Source organism: Hippocampus bargibanti, linkage group LG09, assembly GCF_051943395.1.
Source record: "Hippocampus bargibanti isolate YZ-2025 linkage group LG09, ASM5194339v1, whole genome shotgun sequence".
Taxonomy (NCBI): Eukaryota; Metazoa; Chordata; class Actinopteri; order Syngnathiformes; family Syngnathidae; genus Hippocampus; species Hippocampus bargibanti.
In genome coordinates, this window is record NC_142742.1 from 23,867,515 (window position 1) to 23,889,955 (window position 22,441).

General features: G+C 42.3%; 1 protein-coding gene across 3 annotated transcripts; it reads right to left on the bottom strand.

Moving 5' to 3' along the window:
* Positions 1-44: 44 nt before the first annotated feature.
* LOC148894056 (exocyst complex component 3-like protein 4) lies at positions 45-21,648 on the bottom strand. Of its 3 annotated transcripts, none has more exons than XM_089003738.1 (15): positions 21,433-21,648; positions 21,132-21,269; positions 19,833-20,033; positions 16,242-16,340; positions 15,873-16,133; positions 13,386-13,776; positions 13,055-13,291; positions 11,626-11,743; positions 9,600-9,728; positions 7,715-7,815; positions 6,070-6,171; positions 5,859-5,985; positions 2,166-2,513; positions 1,975-2,096; positions 45-449 (listed from the first exon to the last, which is right to left on the bottom strand). In XM_089003738.1, the coding sequence occupies exons 3-15, from the start codon at positions 20,014-20,016 to the stop codon at positions 221-223; spliced, it is 2,448 nt and encodes an 815-aa protein (XP_088859864.1). In that variant the 5' UTR covers positions 20,017-20,033; positions 21,132-21,269; positions 21,433-21,648; the 3' UTR covers positions 45-220. The 3 variants fall into 3 exon arrangements, with proteins under 3 accessions (XP_088859864.1, XP_088859865.1, XP_088859863.1); XM_089003739.1 differs by lacking the exon at positions 21,433-21,648 and having other exon boundaries at positions 2,166-2,318; positions 2,391-2,513; positions 21,132-21,368; XM_089003737.1 differs by lacking the exon at positions 21,433-21,648 and having other exon boundaries at positions 21,132-21,369.
* Between the last annotated feature and the right edge of the window lie 793 nt (positions 21,649-22,441).

The window sequence follows — 22,441 nt, forward strand, 5'->3', positions numbered from 1 at the left end:
TTCAGTTTTTTTTTTTTTTTGGGGGGGGGGGTGTTAAACTTCAGGTACAAAAATGAAAATAAGATGCGTCAACGTTTCAAATTCAACTGGAATCTGAATGATTTTTAAAATTTTGTTTTCAAATCATGAATTTTTGGGTGTAAAAATTCAAAGCGGCACCCCATATTTCTTATACGATTTTTAAGGCCATTTTTTTAGAACATTTTTGACGCCGTGACGGCTATTCGACGGGGGAGACGAAGGCCAGGCAGAAGGAGGAGACGTCCGACAGGCAGTCGGTGCGAAGCGGAGCCTCCATGTTGCGGAAGAGCCAGCGGCGGCCATTGTTGTCGCCGGTCACCACGATGATCTTGGTCTTCTTCAAGCGGTCCAGGTCGCGCAGGATGCGCCGACGCTCGCGGCCACGTAGCACGCCGCGGAACGCCAGCACGGCCGTCAGGTGCCTGGAGCTACGTAACAAGAACAAAGACGGATGAAGACCACGACTTCCATCTTTTCTGCGCTTTCAATGTTGTCGCAGTCCGTTCCGTAATCAAGTGACCAAAGATGCCACCATTTTTCCCCCTCGCCATTTTGTCCAGTATGTATGTATGTATGTAATAAAGGCATATCCAATCAAATCCAATCCAATGTATGTATGTATGTATGTATGTATGTATGTATCTATGTGTGTGTGTGTGTGTGTGTGTGTGTGTGTGTGTGTGTGTATGCGTATGTGTGTGTATGACTGTGTGCATGTGTATATGTATGTGTGTGTGTCTATGTATGTGTGTGTCTCTATGTATGTGTGTGTCTATGTGTGCGTGTGTCTATGTGTGCGTGTGTGTCTATGTGTGCGTGTGTGTGTGTGTGCATGCGTGCGTACGTACGCAGGTACGTATGTATGTATGTATGTATGTATGTATGTATGTATTGTCTGTAACCCCCACCCCACTCACTGCTGCGTTCTTAACCAATCACGTGGCTTCAACCGAAGACTGGGGGCGGGGAATAGAGGACCAAAAAAAAAAGTTGGCTGCTATTTCCTTGTTAGGAGAATGGGCTTGTTCGCGAACGAGACATCGCTCATTGTGGCGCACCGTGTGTATCCCGAAAAATAGTTCGTATGCCAAGGTAAAATGTTCATAAATTTAACGTTCTTAAACTGAAAAGTTCGTAAGCCAAGGGGTATGAGGTACCGAGGTATGACTGTATTTATTTATGTATATTTATTTATAACTTTTATTTATAAGATGTATTTTTGTTATTTATTTATGTAAGTATATATGTATGTATAAAATGTATTATACACGTATTTATTTATTTGTATATTTATTTGTATATTTATTTGTGTATTTATTTGTATATACAGTAAAGTCTCGTTATATCGATATTCAAGGGAGTCCGAAAAAATATCGATATAACCGGGACTATCGATATATCCGACCCTGCGCGCATGTAATTTTTTCCGTGCGTGCATAGAAATAGTATCGATATAACCGGGACTATCGATATATCCGATATCGATATAACGAGACTTTACTGTATTTGTTTATTTATTAATGTATTTATTCATACATAAAAGGCCAAAAAAATGAAATACAATTGGTTTTATATTTGGTTTTATTATGTTTTTTTTGAAAGTTCTAATTTTACCATCTTTATTTCATATTTGACAAATTATCATTCACGATGAGGGTTACGTACGTCATAGAATTTGGTCAAATAGGTTGAATGTTGTTTTTTTATTTATTATTCAAAGATTTTTTTGGTCAAATATAAAATAATAATTGTCAAATAAGCTCCACCCCCTTGTCAAATAAGCGTCATCCCTTTCCCATCAAATAGCGCTTCCTTCCTTGACTTTTTTAAACGATCAAATTCTGCCATTGTATTTGGCCGTTTTTGTCAATTTCACATGAGCATATTGAACATCTTATTTCCCGTTTCCATCAATTTGACCGATCGAGTCGAATTTGACGTTGAGCGGCGCACCTGAAGTCCGGGTACTGCTCCAGTAGCGGCTGCAGGTGCTCTTTGATGTCGCTTTGGTTCTTCTGGCCCAGGATGTCGCTCAGGAGATCTCCGACAGGGTCCAGCCAGTCCTCGGGCGATCCCTGAGCCGCGACGTACAAAACAAAATGGAGACGTTGGCCAGCGTTGGAAGCGTTTTTTGGCGCCGTTACCATGCGGCGGAAGACGTCAGCCATCTTGGAGCACTGCGCTCGCATCTTGCCGGCCGCCTTGAGGTGTTTGCGCCGCTTGCACGAGTAGTTGTTGTTCATCAGCCGGCCCAGGTACTCCTTCAGCACGTGGTAGTGCGCCGCGCCGGCCAGATCCTGTCGCAAAGGCGCTATCGGCCATTTTTTTTGAGGGGCGGGGGTGGGGGGGACCGACGACGGAAGTCTTACCTGGCGGTGCGGCGACCGCATGGCCTCGCCGTGCCGTGCCAGAAGTTCGACGCGAGCGTGGAGGCCGCGGAAGTCATCGTCGTTACTCAGCCATTTTCTTGTCATCATCCTGCGCAGGTACGGCTGCAACAATCCCCCCCAAAAAATAAAACCGACAACTATCCAAATGATCTTTGATGTTTACAAAACTGTCACATGACGTGTGAGGTCAGGACGGAATTTACCCTACGCCGATTCATTTGACGCTCACGACTGCGCTGCCTGTGACCAAAACGGCTTTCTTTCAGGCTACAACTCGTACACGGACCCAAGCACTATATCGCCACCTACTGCCGAGGAGGACTTACATGATGTCCAATATGGAAGGGGAGGCTTATCGTCATAATAATAATAATAATAACAATTATACAGTGATACCTCAGCCTACAAACTTAATTGGTTCCCAGAAAGTGTGTGTGCGGCGAAAAGTGTGTCTTCCAAACATTAATTTCCCATAGGAAACCATTAAAAATGAGAATAATCCATTCCCAGGTCCCCACAAAACATAATTTTCTCCTAAACAAACCTTAAAACTACACAACATACCTTATTTTATGTATAATAAATGTGCTATTGTATTGTAATTAAAGAAATAAACATTACTATATAATAAAATCCTTTTATTGACCTTTGTGATGGTCGTTAATGTAGTTGCCACTTGATGATAGCAGAGTTAAGTTGCTGTGCTGTCTCGGCGAAAATACCCTCACACACTGTCCCCTGTGTATATATATATATATATATATATATATATATATATATATATATATATATATATATATATATATATATATATATATATATATATATATATATATATATATATATATATATATATATATATATATTTTTTTGCTCCTTATTGATTGATTGACTGGCAGTAGGATGCTATGAATGTGATGGGCAGTGACTTTGGACTTTTGTTTTGACAGGGATTCCCACGCGAGTTTGCACCATTTCGCTAAGGTTGTTTATTTTCAAGGAAGTGGGGGGCGGGGGCCGGAGGAATATAGAAGCGAGCGCTTGTTTGGACAAAAGCAGAACCAAACGACATGTTACGACAGTCGGGCAGGGGGCGGGGAGCGCAATTGCACTCAAGCGGAAAATGTGGGTGAATTCCCATGATTTCGAAATGGATGACTTCCCGTGTTCTCCTCCTCTGCTGGTATTTCGCTGATAATAAAAGCAAGTGTTAACTGTATTATTGTTAATTATATAATTTGTATTTTTATTGATGTTATTGTCTCCTTTTTCCGTTCGGCTTTTATTGTTGTTATTGTGATGATTATAATATGGTTTTCGACCATAATCTGTTCCAGAAAGCTGTTGGGAAACCCATTTGGCCGAAAACAGAAACATTTCCCATGAGAATCAATGGAATCGATATCTGCTTTTTTGTTTTATCAATAATGAACCATACAAACATTCACAAAGGAACACTACATGAGGGGGTGGGGAGCCGATAAAGCTGTGGTCAAACCTCTGGCAAAGTTTTTTTTTTTTCCTTTCCATCAGGAAGCAGCATTTGCTTTTTGTCCAGCTTAACGCTTTGTGACAGCTTCAGCTGTCGTTAAAGCGCGACATAAATGTATTCTGTTGTATTATGTACATCCGCCCCCATTTCAAGCTCAGATAACTCCAGACCCATGTCATTTAGGAATTAGCTATTTATTTTTCCGATGAAATAAGTGTTAGAACTAGTTATATACACATCCTAAAAACATCGCATGTTATTTCATTTCTACTTGTTCTTATCAGTTAGTATGTCCATATATGTATGTAGTTTAGTTATTTCTATAAGTTAGTTTAGTATACATGTACTTAGCTCAGTTAAAACCTTAAGCTATCATGTTTCAGTCTAATAATAAATATTCATGATTGTATCTAGCAGATGATAGGTCCTTTCCAAAGTGCTCCAGTTGTATATATCTGCTTGGGACGCGCTCTGCCTCGGGCTCTTGATTTTTTGCTCTCTCTTTGGCTTCTCCCATCAAGAACATTCTCTAGCTGCCTGATAAATACAGTAAAGTCTCGTTATATCGATATTCAAGGGAGTCCGAAAAAATATCGATATAACCGGGACTATCGATATATCCGACCCTGCGCGCATGTAATTTTCTCTGTGCGTGCATAGAAATAGTATCGATATAACCGGGACTATCGATATATCCGATATCGATGTAACGAGACTTTACTGTAAATATTATTTTTTGTATGTCGCCTTGCTTCCTGCTGATTGAATATTTAGACTACACAAATGAAGAACTGAACCAGGAAAAGAACATGATTTAACCCGACAATAAGAGAGTCTAAGGTTTCTTATGCTGCATTTAAAGGACAACCGCCGTCTCCGGACAAGTTGTGTCCATAATTTGTAAAATGGCTTCAAATGAGTTCTACTGAGCGTATTTTAATAAGATTCCACCGCATATAGCCATATTTTACGTTTTAAGACTCGCTCTGAATATTCAGGAAGTCTTGTTTTTGGTGACGAGTCCGTACGTGACGTCACGAAAGGACCGCCCCCTGACCAAAAAAAGACACATTGTAGCAGTCCTTCCATCACGTCAATGTATTTTGCTGTACGTTTGGTCTGAGAAAGGTGTTGCACCCAAAAGCCGCCAGAAGAGGGCAAGCTCCATATAAGTAATTTATCAGGCTGTGGAAGCAGAGGTGGCCACTGGAGGTCGCCATTTTGTGCCTCTTTTTTTTGGGTGAGAGATTTTCCCCCAATGTTGCCTCAAAATGACACATATAATTATTTAATGGATTGCAAACATGTATGCTTTCCTCTTCAGAACTATTTGAATCATATTCATAAGTGGATGTGTAACAAGAAAGCATATTCTCCGAATCTGAATCCATTGTTTTGATTCACAAGCAATGCAAGACGTCTTGGCGTGACGTCACGAACTGGGGGCGGGACTTTCTGAAAATGCCCAATTCGCAGCTTAATTTTTTTGCAGATTTTGGACTCTTTAAGTCATTTTTATTGGTGTTTTGCGTTTGACTAAAAATATACTGCGTGTTTTGGGTATTTTAGATGCTATAAAACGTTTTTCTGATGTCAGTTAAGAAACAAAAAAGTGACGTCGGTTGTCCTTTAATGATTATGTAGTCCTAATACTGAATATTCTGTGGGTTTTGCAATTTGAGTGAAAATGACAAAATCCCCGGCACTGGAGTGGACACCTTTTTGCACATCGTCTGTCAGTGAATGAGTTGATTTAAAAAATAAATCTTATTTCAATAATGGTCACAATGAGACGTGACATCAGGAAGTGACGTACATATCAGGAAGCAGAGGAAGTTCAGTGGTGCGTTCAAGTGCGCTCAGTTAAATCGAAAAGTTGTAAATTGAGGCATAAAAAAAGACATTTTTGGTGGAGAACATAACAATAACAATTAAATGTAAACGTTTTTCGGCACCTTGACGTCCGCCTGGAATTGCAGCTCCAGGCCTTCACGGAAGGAGCGCAGGAGCCACGTCAACTCCTTGCTAGCGGCCTCCGCCTGGTGGGGGCTGGCGTGGGCGTACGAATCCTCAAGGTGGCGCCTGGCGTAAACACAAGTCAAGACGTTTTCGTTTGCAGAGGCTGGAAGGCAGGAAATGCGTCCAAACACATCAACGGGGACGTACTGCAAGGCGTGGAAGCAGTTGATGTAAGTGACCTGGAATTCGCTCCATAGCGGCTCGTCGCATCGCAGGCAAGACAGGTGGCGACGGAACTCGGCGTGGAACCTGCGGTGAATATTTTGGAGAAATAAGTCATTTTTTGACAACAACCAACCACGCTCACATGTACGGACAATGCAGAGCATTCCATCAGCCTCCTACGCGTGTTTTTGGAATGTGGGAGGAATGCGGAATACCCGGAGAAAAGCCACCCAGGCACTTTGGAGAACATGCAAACTCCATACAAGGGAGGCCGGAGCGAGGATTTGAACTTACGACCTCTGCGTTGTGAGGTCAACGCGCTAACCGCTGGACCATCGGGCAGTCCAGCTGATTAATTGATTCACACATTCGCTGCCATTCCCGAATTTATTTGGGAATTGAAAAGTGTGACATGAAGCGCCATTCCCGAATTTATTCGGGAATTGAAAAGTGTGATGAGGAGCGCCATTCCCGAATTTTTTCGGCTTTTGGTATTTTCGTGCTTGGGTGCCGATAAAGCACTGGTCAGACCTCTGGCAATGTTTTTCCCTTCCACGAGGGGGCACCATTTCCCTTTGTGTCCATGTTCGCGCTTTGTTACAGCTTCAGCTCTTGTTAAAGCGCTATATAAACCAATAGATGTATTATATTTTGTACAGCTGGCCCCATTTCAAGCTCATATAACTCCAGACCAATTTAACTTAGGAATTAACACTTTTTTTCTGATGAAAGAAGAGTGTCAAAGGTTTCTTATGCTGCATAGAATGTTTATGTAGTCCTAAAACTAAATATTCTATGGGTCCTGAAATTCAAGTGACAATGACAAAAACCCTGGCACTGGAGTGGACACATTTTGGCACATCATCTGGCAGTCAATGAGTTAATTGCCATAGTAATGAATGGAATAAGTAATTAATTAACACATTAATTTATTAATTACACAGGTTGATTAATTGGGTAATTAACTAAATTAATAAACTAATTATTTAAGTAATTAATTAAGCAAATCATTACCTACTTAATTAACTAGATAATTATTTTTAATTACATATTTTATGTATTATATCATATTATATTTTATTTAGTTTTTATTGGATTGTATTGGATGTACCTTTATTCATCTCGCAGTGGAGAAATTTACATTTCACGGCAGCAAAGTTATGAAAGGAAGAGGAAAGGAAAGAAAGAAGTAGAAAAACAAAATACAGGAGGTGCTGGAAAGGCAGCCACTTCCGCGGCGCCATCTTGAAGTCAAAAACAAACAACAAATAACATAACACAGTCATTCATTCTTCAGCGCTTGCTGTACCCTCTTTGTGACATGAAGCAGTTCTAGATGAAAGAGGATTATTGCTGTTATTATTATTATTGTTGTTGTTGAGGTTTTTTTTAGAATAGATTAGATAAGCCTTTATTAGTCTCGGAGTTGGAGAAATTTACATTTCACAGCAGCAAAGTTATAACTGATGTTGTTGGGACCTCCTCCAAGGCTTCCAGAGGTTGAGCCACCCGCCACCAACTTGTTGTTGTTCCGCTTTTGCAAGATTTTCTTCCGTTTGCCAATCGTGAAAGACGAGCTTCCATTTTAGCAAACGTGTGATCAACGTCAGTGCGGGAAATACAGAACCTCTTGGGGAATTCCTTCAGCTCTCCCAGGCAGGAAGCCATCACGTCCCGTTCGAGTTCGGCGTCCAGCAGTCGGGCATTCACAATGTAGCCGCTCACTTTCTGCACACGCATCAACACGAGAGCTTTAGTTTGCTACCCTCGGGTGGCCGCCGCGGGTACGGCGGCTGCACCGGGCGGGGGGAAAAAAAAAAAATCGAAGTTCAATTTCTTCCACACAAAACGACAAATCGCCTTAAAACGCGATCATTTATGTTGAAACCTGAATTGCGTACCTTCATTGTGTGACGTGCGTCTTGTTAAAACGTAAAATTCATGTTAAAATTCGATATTAATCACGTGAATACACCAGAACGTTTCACGTTATAACATAACTTCTGACGATGGATTTTTGTTTTGGCTAATGGAGATTACAATATTTAAACAGATATTTTCGCGATTTTGGTTGATTGTAAAATGACAAAATGAATCCATTTCTTCACGTCAAAATGGACAACATTAAAAGTGAAATTGAAGACAGTGTTAAAAAAAAAAAACGACGATGACTATTAGCTATCTATTTCAGGGGTCGGGAATCTATGGCTCGCGAGCCATATTTGACTCTATTGATGATTGCATATGGCTCGCCGCTGTTCATTTCCTGTTGGGACTGCAGTTGGCGGAAAGCACAATTTTGATTGGATGATACTGGCCGTCATGTTGAAACAGGTAAACGCCCCTTTAAATATGCCCGACGAGTAAAAAAAAAAAGATTATTACACCACAGATTGAAAGCACCGGAGGATTCGTCTCTGTGGAGAGAAATGGATCTGATTCTAATTTCCAATGAAACAACACCATCAATGAAACAGTCTAATCTCAGTGGCATTTTAACCAGCCCCATGCTAACGTTAGCATCAATATAGTACCTCTGATAGAGACAGCACAAAGCAAGTGTGGAAGCTAATGAGCCGTGTGCATGCTAGCTCTCTACTTCCGGGTTGAGTGAACGCTGGCGTGTATGGCTGCCGCTGCTCACCCGCAGAAAAAACACTTTTTTTTTTATTGTTTTGAAAGTCGCTTATAAATGAAATGTATTATTATTATTATTATTAGTAGTAGTAGTAGTAGTAGTAGTAGTAACTTCGCCTATAGACCCGGCAAGTTGACTTTCATTCCGGGATTGTTACCAATCATGAGAAACGGAAAAACATTCATGGCAACGGTGAGTACTATTACATAGCTATTTTAAATAATACATTCCGAAATTTTGTTGAAAAGTGGCCGCGTGTGCGTGCGTGTTTGCGTGCGTGTGCGCGTACTCTCACTGAAAAACATTACTAAATATTTTACTTTTATGGCTTTCTTAGTCAAACAGGTTCCCGACCCCTGATCTATTCGCTAGCTATTAGCTATCTATTCGCTAGCTAATAATAATATTCTGTTTTATTTCAAGTGCCTTTCAAAGCTCTCAAGGACACTTTACAGTCACAGACACGCATAGATACAATAATAAATAAAATACAATTATAACTAGAATACAATAAATAAAATACAACTATAAATAGAAACAGTCTATTCTGTGTAATTTATCTATTCGCTAGCTATTTGCTATCTATTCGCTAGCTAACTAGCGAATAGATCTATTTGAGTTAGTTCCGGATTGAGTGAACGTTGCCGCGTGTGGCTACCGCTGCTCACCCACTGAAAAAAAAACTGATAATGTGACTGTAAATTGACCTTGAGAGTTTTGAAAGGCGCTTTGAAATGACATGTATTTATGATTAATTATTATTATTATTATTATTATTATGTTTCGAATGTTTCCAGAATGCTTTCGTTGTTCAATTAAACATAAACGATGAGAAATCAGACGATAAAAAGCAAAAAAAAAAAAAGACTTTGACCGTGCAGATGTCCATGTGGAACATGGAGGTGAACAAATGGTCCTCGTCCGTGTCGGGATGTTTCCGAACGCTCCACATCTCCTCGTTCTCCAGCGCCACCAGGCGGTCGAGAGTCACTCTCAGGTCCTCCTTAGAAGCGGTTGAATCAAGGAAGAAATTCCGTTTTTTTAAAGCAAAACCCAAGAACAAGTGGTTCTCTGCGTTTTCGGGGACCGTGACTAGATCACGGGCTCCCTCTAACGGCAGAAGGGATATACTCGCTCAAGTACACATTGGAAATCAACTAGCTCCCTCTAGCGGAATACAAGGGAATAGTCGCTCAAGTGCACATGTGAAGTTAATTGGCTCCCTCCAGCGGAATACAAAGGAATAAAGGGAAGTCCAACAACTCGATTGCTGATTTAATTTTCACATACAGTGATACATCAGCTGACGAACACTTTAGTTTACGAACTTTTCGCTGTACGAGCATTAAATTTGCAAGAATATAATCTTGGCATACTAGTTTCTGGCAAATGAACCAAACCACACAGTGCCATGGTGGCTGGCGGACTAGTTTTTGGCAGAAGAACACCAAACCACACGGTCAAATAGCGCCACGGTGGATGGCGAACTAGTTTTCATCACCCCTTTCCTTGAGTACAGACGTGGTTTATTATCGGGTGGAATACTTTTGCTATTATGGGACTGAAAAAGACCCCACCACAGGCTAGTGTTAAGACGAAGAGTTCACAAAACAAAATGACTGTCGAGCAGAAGATCATCGAAAAACACCGAGGTGTGCGTTTGCGTGACTTAGCGTCCGACTCCCAGTATGCTAAATTGACCATTGCTACGTGTGGCCAAGGGTGTTTCTGTGTTGTCTCAGGCAATTGAAGAGGTTGAAAAACATCTGTTGATCTGGAGTAACGAAAAACAGCTAGCAGGGTACAGTGCGAGTGAGGGGATTATCGCTGAGAAAGCATGGCAACTTCACTTGGATATTATCAAGAGGCAACTACATCAACGACCATCACAAAGGTCAATAAAACGACTTTATTATAAAGTCCAGTTTATTTCTTTAATTGCAATACAATAGCACATTTATTATACATAAAATAAGGTATATTTTGTGTAGTTTTAAGGCTTATTTAGTAGAAAATTATGTTTTATGGGGAAGTGGGAACCAAGTTCCTGGGAGTGCACATATCCAAAGACCTGTCCTGGAGCCACAACACGGCATCACTGGCCAAGAGATCCTACCAGCGCCTGTACTTCCTCCGCAAGCTCAGAAGAGCTGGAGCCCCGACCCCTATCACGACTTCCTTCTACTGCGCTACCATCGAGAGCATCCTGACCAGCTCTATCACCGTGTGGTACGGCGCCTGCACCGTGTCCTGCCGTAAGACTCTGCAGCGCATCGCGAGGACAGCTGAGAAGATCATCAGTGTGTCCCCCCCCCCCCAGGACATTTACAACACCCGACATCAGGATCGCTGGCGATCCCACCCACCACTCCCACAGGCTCTTCAGCCTGCTGCCATCGGGTAGGAGACTTCGGAGTCTCGGAGCCAAGACCAGCATGCTCAAGGACAGTTTCTTGCCACCAGGCAGTCAGGAGACTCAATTCCCTCCCAGCCCTGCCTCCCCAGCCCCTTACCACTGCCACACTCACCGAACTCTGAGTACACACTACACGCGGTACTATCATCCTGAACTCTATTTTCTTCTGCAAGACCTCACTTCAACCTTTTTTTTGGTTTGTTTTTGCATTACTACACTACCGATGAGAAGGTTTCTTCAGCCGTCATCTGTACAAATTTGAAGGTTTCGGACGTTTCGCCTCCTATCCAAGAGGCTTCGTCGAGCTGATTATTTATTGGTTTCTTATGGGAAATAGATGTTTGGCAGACAAACTTTTCACCTTACACACACTTTCTGGGAAACAATTTAGTTCGTAAGCTGAGGTATCACTGTATTTATGATTGGATTTTTGTTTTCCTCAAGGTGAGTCGAAGAACACGACCGCGTACGCACACACGTTCACCTTGACCGTGTGGCAGAACTTGTCTCTGAGCCTCAGGACCAAGTTTTGGTCCAGACGAAGGTCGACGTCGACGTGGCTCATTTCGGGCTCCAGGGCGGGGCTTCCCATCAGACGCTCGCTGCCGAGGAGGTGACGAGCGTTGTCGGCAAAGAGTGCAGACGTCAGCAAGAAGCAAGGGAAAAAAATGAAAGAAATAAAAAGATGTGTCGGGAGCAATGCCCGATGGATGTTTTTTCCTTCCAAGTAAGGGTTGGAATGCCGCCGCTTGCTCTTATTTTGGAAAGGCTTCAAAATATTCCTCGACTCTCTGCAATCATTTTGTCTCTCTGCTTATTTTATGAGCATAGTGATGTTTTTATGTTTCAGAATGCGGCGGGATTATTGTGAAAAACAGATGAAATAGGCTATTTCCCAGTGTATAAGGCACACCCAAAACGCCTTTTGTAATACCGTGGCTTATGAACTTCCCAGACTGAGTGTCTAAGGCGAAAAGTGTGTATCCCAAACATTAATTTCCCACAGGAAACTATTAGAATGAGAATAATCCGTTCCCAGGTCCCCATAAAACATATTTTTCTACTTTCCAATTTTCTAAGCCTTAAAACCACACAAAATATACCTTATTTTATGTATAATAAATGTGCTATGATATATATATATATATATATAAAATTGGAATAGGTAATAATAATTGTAAATTGTAATAATTGGAAAGGTAATATATTTATATTTTATAATTGGTAAAATAAATATATTTTATAAATGAAAATTTTTAATATATTTATATATGATGTTTCAAAAATGTTATGAATTAATTAATTATATTCGTAAAAAGTCAATCTGTTAATATATCATATTTGGAAGAAATATATATCTATATATTATATTGGGGAACAATATTTATTTAATATTTTATATGGAACATTTTTAAATACGTATGTATTATATTTTGAATAATATTTAGATTTATATATTTTATGTGGCAAGTTTCATATATTTATATATTATATTTGGAAAGGTTTATATACAGTAAAGTCTCGTTATATCGATATCGGATATATCGATAGTCCCGGTTATATCGATATTTTTTCGGACTCCCTTAAATATCGATATAACGAGACTTTACTGTATTTATAGATTCTAATTGGTAAAACAAATATTTATATATTATAAGTGGAACATTTTTTAATATATTTAAATATTATGATTCAAAAATGTTATATATTTATAAATTATATTTGGAAAACTATTTATATATTATATTTTTAAAAAATTTTCATTCATTGGGGGTGCGCCTTATACACCGGTAAAAAGCGATAAGTTAAAACTGAGAAAAAAAATTGCGGTCAAATCAATAAAAAAATGAAGCGGTTTTAAAAACAAACCACGCCCCTGCCCCTCTGAAAACGATTATCTGTCATCAAAGTACCTTCGGTAACGGTGCAGCATCCAATCCAGAAGGGCGAAGATGTCCTTGAGGTGCTCGGCGCGACCCTCCAACAGGCGCAGGTGGCGTCCCACGGCGGCGTGGTAGCCGTGCACGTAGCTGGCGAAGACCCGGAAGCTGGGCGGGTAGCAGCGGCCCAGATGGCGCTTCACCTTCTCCAGATCCTCCACCAGCGCCTTACCCAGAAGACCCAAGTGGACCGCCAGCCACGAGGCGTTGCTGCAGGTGGCGACAGAGAGGCAAGAAGGAGGGCGAGGATTTGCTACCCCCTCTACCCCTAAAGTGACCCCAAGACCGGAATCCCCCATCCCACCTGTGGTTGGCGGGCTCCAGATGGACGGCTTCCACCTTGTCCCGGGCGCCCTGGTCCACCGCCTCCCTCCAGGCGTCCATCCAGCCGCCACGGAGGACGCCGCCGGGTTCCCGGGTCCGCTTCTCCTCCTCCTGGATGATCCGGGCCACGTGGACCAGGAGTCCCTGGTTCCTGGCGGTCATGGACACTGAGGTGCGCACGATGCGGGCCATCTTGAGCTGCAGGTCGGCGTAGAGGAGGCTCAGGTCTTTTTCCTTCTTGGCCAGCTCCACCGCCGAGTCGCCCCCACCCGGGTCCAGACGCTCCCGCTGGAACTCGGCCCGCAGCGCCAGCAGGTGAAGGTGCGCCTCCTCCAGGACCTCCATTTCGATCAACTTGCTGATCTGCATCACTGCCCCCCCCAAAAAAGTCCAGTTAGGAGTCAAAGGTTTCTAGCGGTGATATTTCGTATTGTCCTTGAACGCAGCATCCAAGCATGATGGCCTTGTTTTGATTTTGTTTTTTGTACGTGCAATACAGCGCTGTAAGTTTGGCTTACGAACTCAATTGGTTCCCAAAAAGTGTGTGTAAGGCAAAAAGTGTGTATTCCAAACATTAATTTCCCATAGGAAACCATTAAAATGAGAATAATCCATTCCCACGTCCCCATAAAACATAAATTTCTCCTTTCTAATTTTCTAAGCCTTAAAACTACACAAAACATACCTTATTTCATGTATAATAAATGTGCTATGGTAATGTAAATAAATAAATAAACTGTACTGTATAATAAAGTCGTTTTATTGACCTTTGTGATGGTCGTTGATGGCTTGATGGAATGGATAGCTTTTTGCATAAAATGTCTCAAGGAGCTCTGGGTTGTACATCTTGGTAGTTGTGATATTGCAATAACAGATGCAGGCAGACACACTAGAAAATGCATTAATAGCTAATTCTCTTGCTTGTCCTTGCTCCTCAAATTGTATTTTAACCCTGCAGTCTAAACTCTGCCTTTGAACTATCAATAGTGTTGAAATGAGTCCAAGTGTTACTGTGTTTTCTATCCATTTTCTCACTCTCTGTCGATCTATTTTAATGTGCACCGCTGCGCGTGTCCCCTCCCTCCTGTACCTCGGTTCTTGACCAATAACTTCAACTGAAGACTAGGGGCAGCGAATAGAGGACAAAAAATAGTCAGCTGCCATTTCCTTGTTAGGAGAACAGGCTCGTTCGCGAACAACACATCACTCATTGTGGCGCTCCGTGTGTTTCCCGAAAAATAATTAATATGCCAAGATTATATTCTCGCGAATTTAACGTTTGTAGGGCGAAATGTTCGTTAGCTAAAGCGTTCGTATTTTGCTATTGTAGATTGCAAATTTCCCCATTGTGGGACTATTAACAAATTGGATGATTACGCCCATCTTTGATCCACGACGCTTGATTTTGATCGCGGTTAGCAAAATGAGGGCATCTAAATACGTACAGTCAAAGCTTGTTTTTCCAACGTCTCGGTTCTCGATCAAAAATGTCATTTTCTTTTATGCCTGTTTGCAACTGAAATTCACTTCTTGATTTAACTGAGTGCACCTGAACACATCACTGGATTCCCCTCTGCTTCCTTATACTTACGTCACTTCCTAATGTCATGTCTCATTGTGACATTTATCCATTCATCCATTTTCCGTACCGCTTATTCCTCATTAGGGTCGCGGGGGGTGCTGGAGCCTATCTCAGATATCTTCGGGCACAAGGCGGGGGACACCCCTTTTTTTCTCATTTCTCATTGACAGCCAGACGATGTGCAAAAATGTGTCCACTCCAGTGCTCGGGTTTTTGTCACTTTCACTTGAATTGCAGGACCCACAGAATATTGAGTTTTAAGACTAATAAACTATTAGCTCTCTAGATAGCTAGAGAGATAGCTATTAGCAATATAGCTAGATAGCTAGCTATTTGAGTCAGGAAACATATTAGCTATCTAGTTAGCTAGCTATGTATTAGCTAGCATCTTCTATATTTTTGAGTTATTCCGGGTTGAGTGAACGCTGGCGCGTGTGGCTGCCGCTGCTCACGCACAAAAAAACTGATCCTGTGACCGTAGTGACCTTGAGAGTTTAGAAATGAAATGTATTATTATTATTATTATTATTATTATTATTATTATTATTATTATTATTATTATTATTATTCAATCCGGCGTCAGAAACCTAAGACGCGCTTCTTTCATGAGAAAAAAAATAGTTAATTCCTAAGTTATATGGGTCCGTAGTTATCTGAGCTTGAAATGGGGGCAGATGTACAAAATACAATACATCGATATTGATTTATATAGCGTGTTAACAAGAGCTGAAGCTGTAACAAAGTGCTAACATGGACAAAATGGAAATGCTGCCCCCTTGTGGAAAGGCCAAGGCCAGCGCTTTATCGGCACATAAGCATGAAAAAAAAGAATACATTTGGGAATGGCAGTGAATAAATTAAAGGCTTTTTTTTGCTTAATTTCACCTGAGAGAGGAACGTTTGGCAATTCGGGCAGCGTGTACGTTTCCTCCACCTCCTCACACGCTTCCTCCACCTGGACCCCCTCCTCCTCTTCTTCCTCATCCTGGTCTTCCTCCCGGGCCTCCCCCTGGACGTCCGGGAAGGCGTCCGGGAAGGCGTCCGGGAAGGCCACTGGTCGCTTGTCCCTTCTGGAACTGAATCTCAGGCTACGACGAATGGACGCTCCCTTCTTCAAGAGGGAATCCAAGCGGGCGAGGTTGGGTTCTGAGGGACACGAGAAACCGTCCCCCCACCCCCCCTGGCCGTCAGTCAGAAATCCGAACCACCTGGACGCCGTTCGGCCATCACTCATTTCAATCACGAGTCGCTCACCTGTCCTCGAATGCATCAGGGTTCTGCTTTTGGGGGACCGATCGTCGCCACGGTCGCTCCGGAAGAGCGCCACCACGCTCCTCAGCGGCGACGTGACGCCTGACGAAAAGGACAAACGGCAGTCAGCAAGGCGTCTGTCTGTCCTTCAGGTGACCCGCTCAGGAATGCGCCGATGAGGGCGGCGTGAAAAACGATCCGGCCCCCGTTGGCCACAAAGAGAATCCTGCGGGAGAGATCCAGCGTTCCCACGCTAACCCCGCGCTAACCCCAAGTAGCAAACAAAACAAAAGAAATACCCAAGATGGAAATCAAACTGAAGAATTGATGCAGGATTCGAAAACCGTAGACCATGTTCAAGAGAAGATCAGATTTAAAAGATCTTAGTTCTTAGTAATTTCATCTGTGCTATATGTCATGCATATTAGCATATTTGACACTAAAGCTGACTTTGACGTTTGACTTCTCCTTTGGGAGCCAACATCTTCATCCTCAGGGGTCGCCACAGCGAATCAATGTCCTCCATCTATCCCGGTTTTGTGCATCCTCTTCTCTCACACCAGCTACCTTCATGAACTCTTTAACAACATCCATAAACCTTCCCTTCGGTCTCCCTCTCGGTCTCCTGCCTGGGAGTTCAAGGCTTAGGGTCCTTCTTCTGATATAGTCACTCTCTCTACTCTGGACATGTCCAAACCATCTCAGTCCAACTTTCTCTCCAAAGCCTCGAATATAAGGTGTCCCTCTAATGTACTCATTCCTGATCCTATCCAACCTGGTCACTCTCAAAGAAAACCTCAACATCTTCAGCTCTGCTCCCTCCAGCTCTGCTTCCTGTCTTTTCTTCAGTGGCACTGTCTCCAGTCCAAACATCATGGCTGGTCTCACCATTGTTTTATACACTTTTCCTTTCATTCTAGCTGAAACCCTTCTATCACACATCACACCTGACATTTTTCTTCAGCCGTTCCAGTCTGCCTGGACATGCTTCTTCACCTCTTTTCCACACTCCATTGCTCTTTATCTCTTCTCCCTGTAGCATGACACTTGGATCCCTTTCATTCACACACATATATTCCGCCTTGCTGTGACTGATCTTCATTCCTCTCCTTTCCAGGGCATATCTCCACATCTCTAGTTTCTCCGCCACCTGTTCCCCGTTCTCGCTACAGATCACAATGTCATCTGCAAACATCATGGTCCATGGTCTTGTCTAACATCGTCTGTCAGCCTGTCCATCACCATAGCAAACAAGAAGGGGCTGACCCCTTGCTAACTGTTTACTGTAGCTTGCTGTCACTAATTCTATTATTCTGCAGCCGAGGAGTTGCAAAGAATCTGTAATCAGCAGCGCCCCCTGTCATGAGGCAGAACTGTGTGCCTCACCTATGCACACAGTTTTGATAAAAATAAAATAAAATAAAATAAAATAAACACTGTAGTACATTGTTTATAATGTACAGTGACTCTACATTATATACACCAGCTAAACTGTAGAAATTTAGTTCATATACTAAAAGTGTTTGAACACTTTAATTGCGATATGCAGAGGGAGAGCAATGCGGTCTCACTGCAGAGCAAGCCAGCACAGTTAGCATAGTGATTGCGCAATACATGGTGAGGCTCTGCCGGCTGGTGCCTCACCGCTCGTCTCTACTTAGTATTTGAAGGGTAAATGTGAAAATTCAGCGATTTTGAAAAAAAATCCAAAAATGGTGAAGTTAAATGGAAAAGAACGTTAAAGTACAAATCACTAAATAAATATAACAGTTTAATTTCTTTTGTCATTCGATATTTCTATGATGACAGGTGAGGCACAGCCTCACCTTGTCATGAGCGAGTTGACAGCTGGGCGGGGCCTCCGCTCCAGACGTCCGCCAGCTGCTGTCATTTCCCTCATTACTGACTGTTTGACATTTAAACCCGACGCTGGGTAAGTGCCAGCGTCGGAAGATTCTACGCGTCACGCCTCGGTCGTGCCATGAACTGATATTCGGTACGAGACTTGGGTACAGCAAGTCCTGAAGAATGAATGACTCCGTGTCTTTGTGTTGTCATATTTGTTATTTTTGTTTTGTTTTTTTCCCAAGATGGCGGCGCGTGAATACGCAGCGGCTCCCCTCTCCCGGCAAATTGGCGTTTTCATGTTTATTATGTTTGTTAAAGTCATTATAAGTGCCTTGCATGCTGGGTCCGAGAGGATAGTAATTTCATCTGTGCTGTAAGTCATACATATTAGCATATTTGACAATAAAGCTGACTTTGACTTTTGAGAGTTGCTTCGCCCGAGGTATTTATTAGCTGCGATCGTGTTGGTTTGTTCGCCCTGCTTCGTATGCTGTTTTGCACCCTCGTGTGCCTTTTTATTTTTTCACTCGCTAATGAGGCTGGGCGGATTGCCCCCGCTCACCCGCAAGCTTTACTATTTTGTCACTTTTTGTTCAACAAGTATTTTCCGGGTCCATTTTGTATCGGACCTGCGCCTTTTGTTAAATAAATCATCTGCTAGCACCTACGCCTCTGTCACCTGCATAGCGATCCTCCCCTATCCCTACGTTCCCACTCGTCAGCAGCCACTGTCGCCGTCGGAACGTGACACACCTGCCTCCCCTGACTGCACGTCACTGCTATTAGCAATTTATTAGCTATCCCTTAGCTAGCTGGCAAGCTATTAGCTGTCTAGCTGGCTGGCTGTTGACGATCTGGCTATTTATTAGCTTTCCATTAGCCTGCCTATTTGAGTTCTTTCCGGGTTGAGTGTACCCTACCGTGTGTGGCTGCTGCTGCTCTCCCACAGAAAACATTAACCTGTGCCTGTAAAGTGACCTTGAGAGTTTTGAAAGGCGCATATAAATAAAATGTATTATTGTTATTATTATTATTAAAACAGACGCTAAACTCCTCTGATGACAGCTTTTAACTCATTCACTGACAGACGATGTGTCCAGTCCAGTGCCAGGGTTTTTGTCATTGTCACTTGATTTTCAGGACCCATATAACATTGAGTTTTAGGACGACAGCAACATTCAATACGGCATTACAAACCTTAGACTCTCTTCTTTCATCAGGAAAAAAAAGAGTTAATTCCTAAGTTATACGAGTCTGGAGTTATCTGCGCTTGAAATGGGGGAAGATGTACAAAATACAATGCAATACATCCATATTGGTTTATATAGCACCTTAACAACAGCTGAAGTTGGAACAAAGCGCTAACATGGACAAAAGACAAATGCTTGTGGGAGGGAAAAACATTGCCAGAGGTCTGACCAGCACTTTATCGGCACCTCCTACAAGAATAACCAAAACCCGAACTACAGTAAAGTCTCGTTATATCGATATTCAAGGGAGTCCGAAAAAATATCAATATAACCAGGACTATCGATATATCCGACCCTGTTTGCATGTAATTTTCTCCGTGCGTGCATAGAAATAGTATCGATATAACCGGTACTATCGTTATATCCGATATCGATATAACGAGACTTTACTGTAATTCGAAAATGCCGCTCCTCGTCATATTTTCAATTCCCGAATAAATTCGGGAAAGGCAGCGAATGAGACGCTACAAAAAGTTCCCGGAACCCCAGAACTCACCAGATGAATGTGGCACTCTATCTGGCGTGGACGGCGACTGGTTCTTGGACCCCCGGGACCCCGGCGTGAGTGGACTTTTCTCGGCCGCCAGTCGGATGCTATTTCGGAAAGTCTGCAGTAGCCCCAAAGTTGTCTTGGAGGCGTCGTCCTCATGGTGGGGGGGCAGTTGTGGGCTGGGGTCCATCGCTTGGGGATTGGATCCTGAAGGGGTACGGGTACTTTAGAAAGGTGGCTTTTCGCAACTTTTGACATCAAGTTGCACTTCCAAAAGATAAGAACTCTGACGTTGAAACAATACAAAAGATAAAAAACAGAATCTTTCTGGAATAAAGTCCAAGTTCGATAAAATAAAAAAATAAAAGCAGGACCCTTTTAATGCAGGAAGAGAAAACCTGACAGGGAGTATAAGTCCTCCTCGCCTGTCATTGGCGCTATACGCTTGCTGAGTAATCAATTTCTTTGATTAAGTTTCAATTTGAGTTAATTTCATCGTTTCAGTGACGCTGAGCTCCGCTAGCTGCAAAACGTCAGCGTCGTCAAAGTAAACGTCAAATAAATCGCTCCACTTTCCACATGACCCAAACTAGATTTTTTTTTTGTTTGCACATAACATGGCCACCCGTCAACATGGCGGCGGAAGGCCCAGCGCAGTCTTACTCGCAGAACTCGTTTTTTTTTTTTTTTGTCTTGTCTCGCACCCAAAAGATGTCCAAAATTACTGTTGCTATGGAAATGGCAGTGATCGCTCACAAACACACATACAAGTACTTTTTAATCAGTGTATTGCAGAATACAATACACATAGAACTAATATATATATATATATATATATATATATATATATATATATACACACACACACACGTGTGTGTGTGTGTGTGTGTGTGTGTGTGTGTGTGTGTGTGTGTGTGTGTGTGTGTGTGTGTGTGTGTGTGTGTGTGTGTGTGTGCGTGTGCGTGTGCAGCCTCACTAACCGAAATTTAGAAATTTAAAGTAAAACTACTTGGTCAAGTCAAACTGAACCGCCGATCGCGACAATATTAAAAAGATAATCAACCGTTTTTGGGACATACATTTCGTCAGTTTACATTAACGATTTGTCCACATTTTCATTTATTTCCCCACAGAGCACACAATGTAATCTAAAAAAAATATCTCCAGAAAGCCAAATAAAATGCGAAATGTTGAATTTGTCGCTTGGTGAAAACAAATGAGCTGAAAACGCAGCAAGTGCACAATGCTGCTGCCCCACGAACGGGCGTTATAGTAGGAAGACTAAACGACGACCTTGCTGCTTACCTGCTCGGCCCAGGAAGAAGAAGCGCAAGACACTTGCTTTCTTTTCGTTTCTTTGCTTTTCTTCGCTTCAGCTGATTTCATTTCGTGTCCACGCCAAAAGGAGAAAAGCAACGTGTCGAATCGCAGCGCATCCCAAAACTTTTTTTGGGCAAAGAACAAAGAATTAAGAACAGGAATGAAAATGTATGGAAATTGCCAAAGAAATGCCAAAGATCACCTTCACGCCTCCTGTTAATCATTACACTCGCGCACGCGCACCGCGCGCGGACGTCACACCCGTGTGTTGTAATTTAATCCTCACCTGGCGTTGGGAAGTAGACGAATTTTCGCTTTCGCTTGAATTCGCTTGGGAAATGTCAAGGTCGCGAGCCTTGTGAGCACTTTTGGCAGCTCGCCGAGCCAAATCACAACACTTATTATGTTTCGGGTGATTTTTTATGTCCAATGTCGTTGATCGTCGCCAAGGGTAATCCTGTGCGGAACCGGTTCCGGGTGCACTCAATCCAAACAGAATTTTGGCTCTATGATTTCTGTCTGGGCGACGAGTTGTCGAATGGATGTCATGTCGATATTGTCCGCTGGAAGGCGCTGTGCGTACGTTAGATGAAACGTACGTTTCTCTGCATGAAAGAACCAAACTTAAAGCGGATCACATCTGCAAATTATTGGAAATCTGCCTTAATACTACGTATTTTCAATTTCGGGAGAAATTCTATAAACAAATTCATGGTTGTGCTATGGGCTCACCAGTTTCACCCATAGTGGCGAATCTGTACATGGAAGAGATGGAGAAACAGACCCTCACATCCTTCCCGGGGACAAAACCGAGACACTGGTTTAGATATGTGGACGATACTTTTGTCATAATTAAGAAACAAGAAATCCAATCCTTCACAGATCACCTCAACTCTGTAGACATCAACATTAAATTTACTCGTGAGGACATTAAAGAGAACCAACTAGCCTTCTTGGATTGTAAAGTAATTATAAAAGAGGACAGAGCGCTAAAAACAGAAGTCTTTAGGAAGGCTACGCACACTGACCAATAATTACATTTCTATTCTTACCACCCTTTACAACACAAATTAGGAGTTATCAGAACCCTCCAGCATAGGGCTAAACTAATACCAACAAGCATTGAAGGTAGAGAAAAGGAGTCAAAACATATCAAGAGAGCACTCACTAACTGTGGGTACCCTCAGTGGTCATCCAAAAGTCAAAGTCAAAGTCAGCTTTATTGTCAAATATGCTAACATGCATGACATAGAGCACAGATGAATTCAACAAATATCAGAAAGAAAGAATAGGGA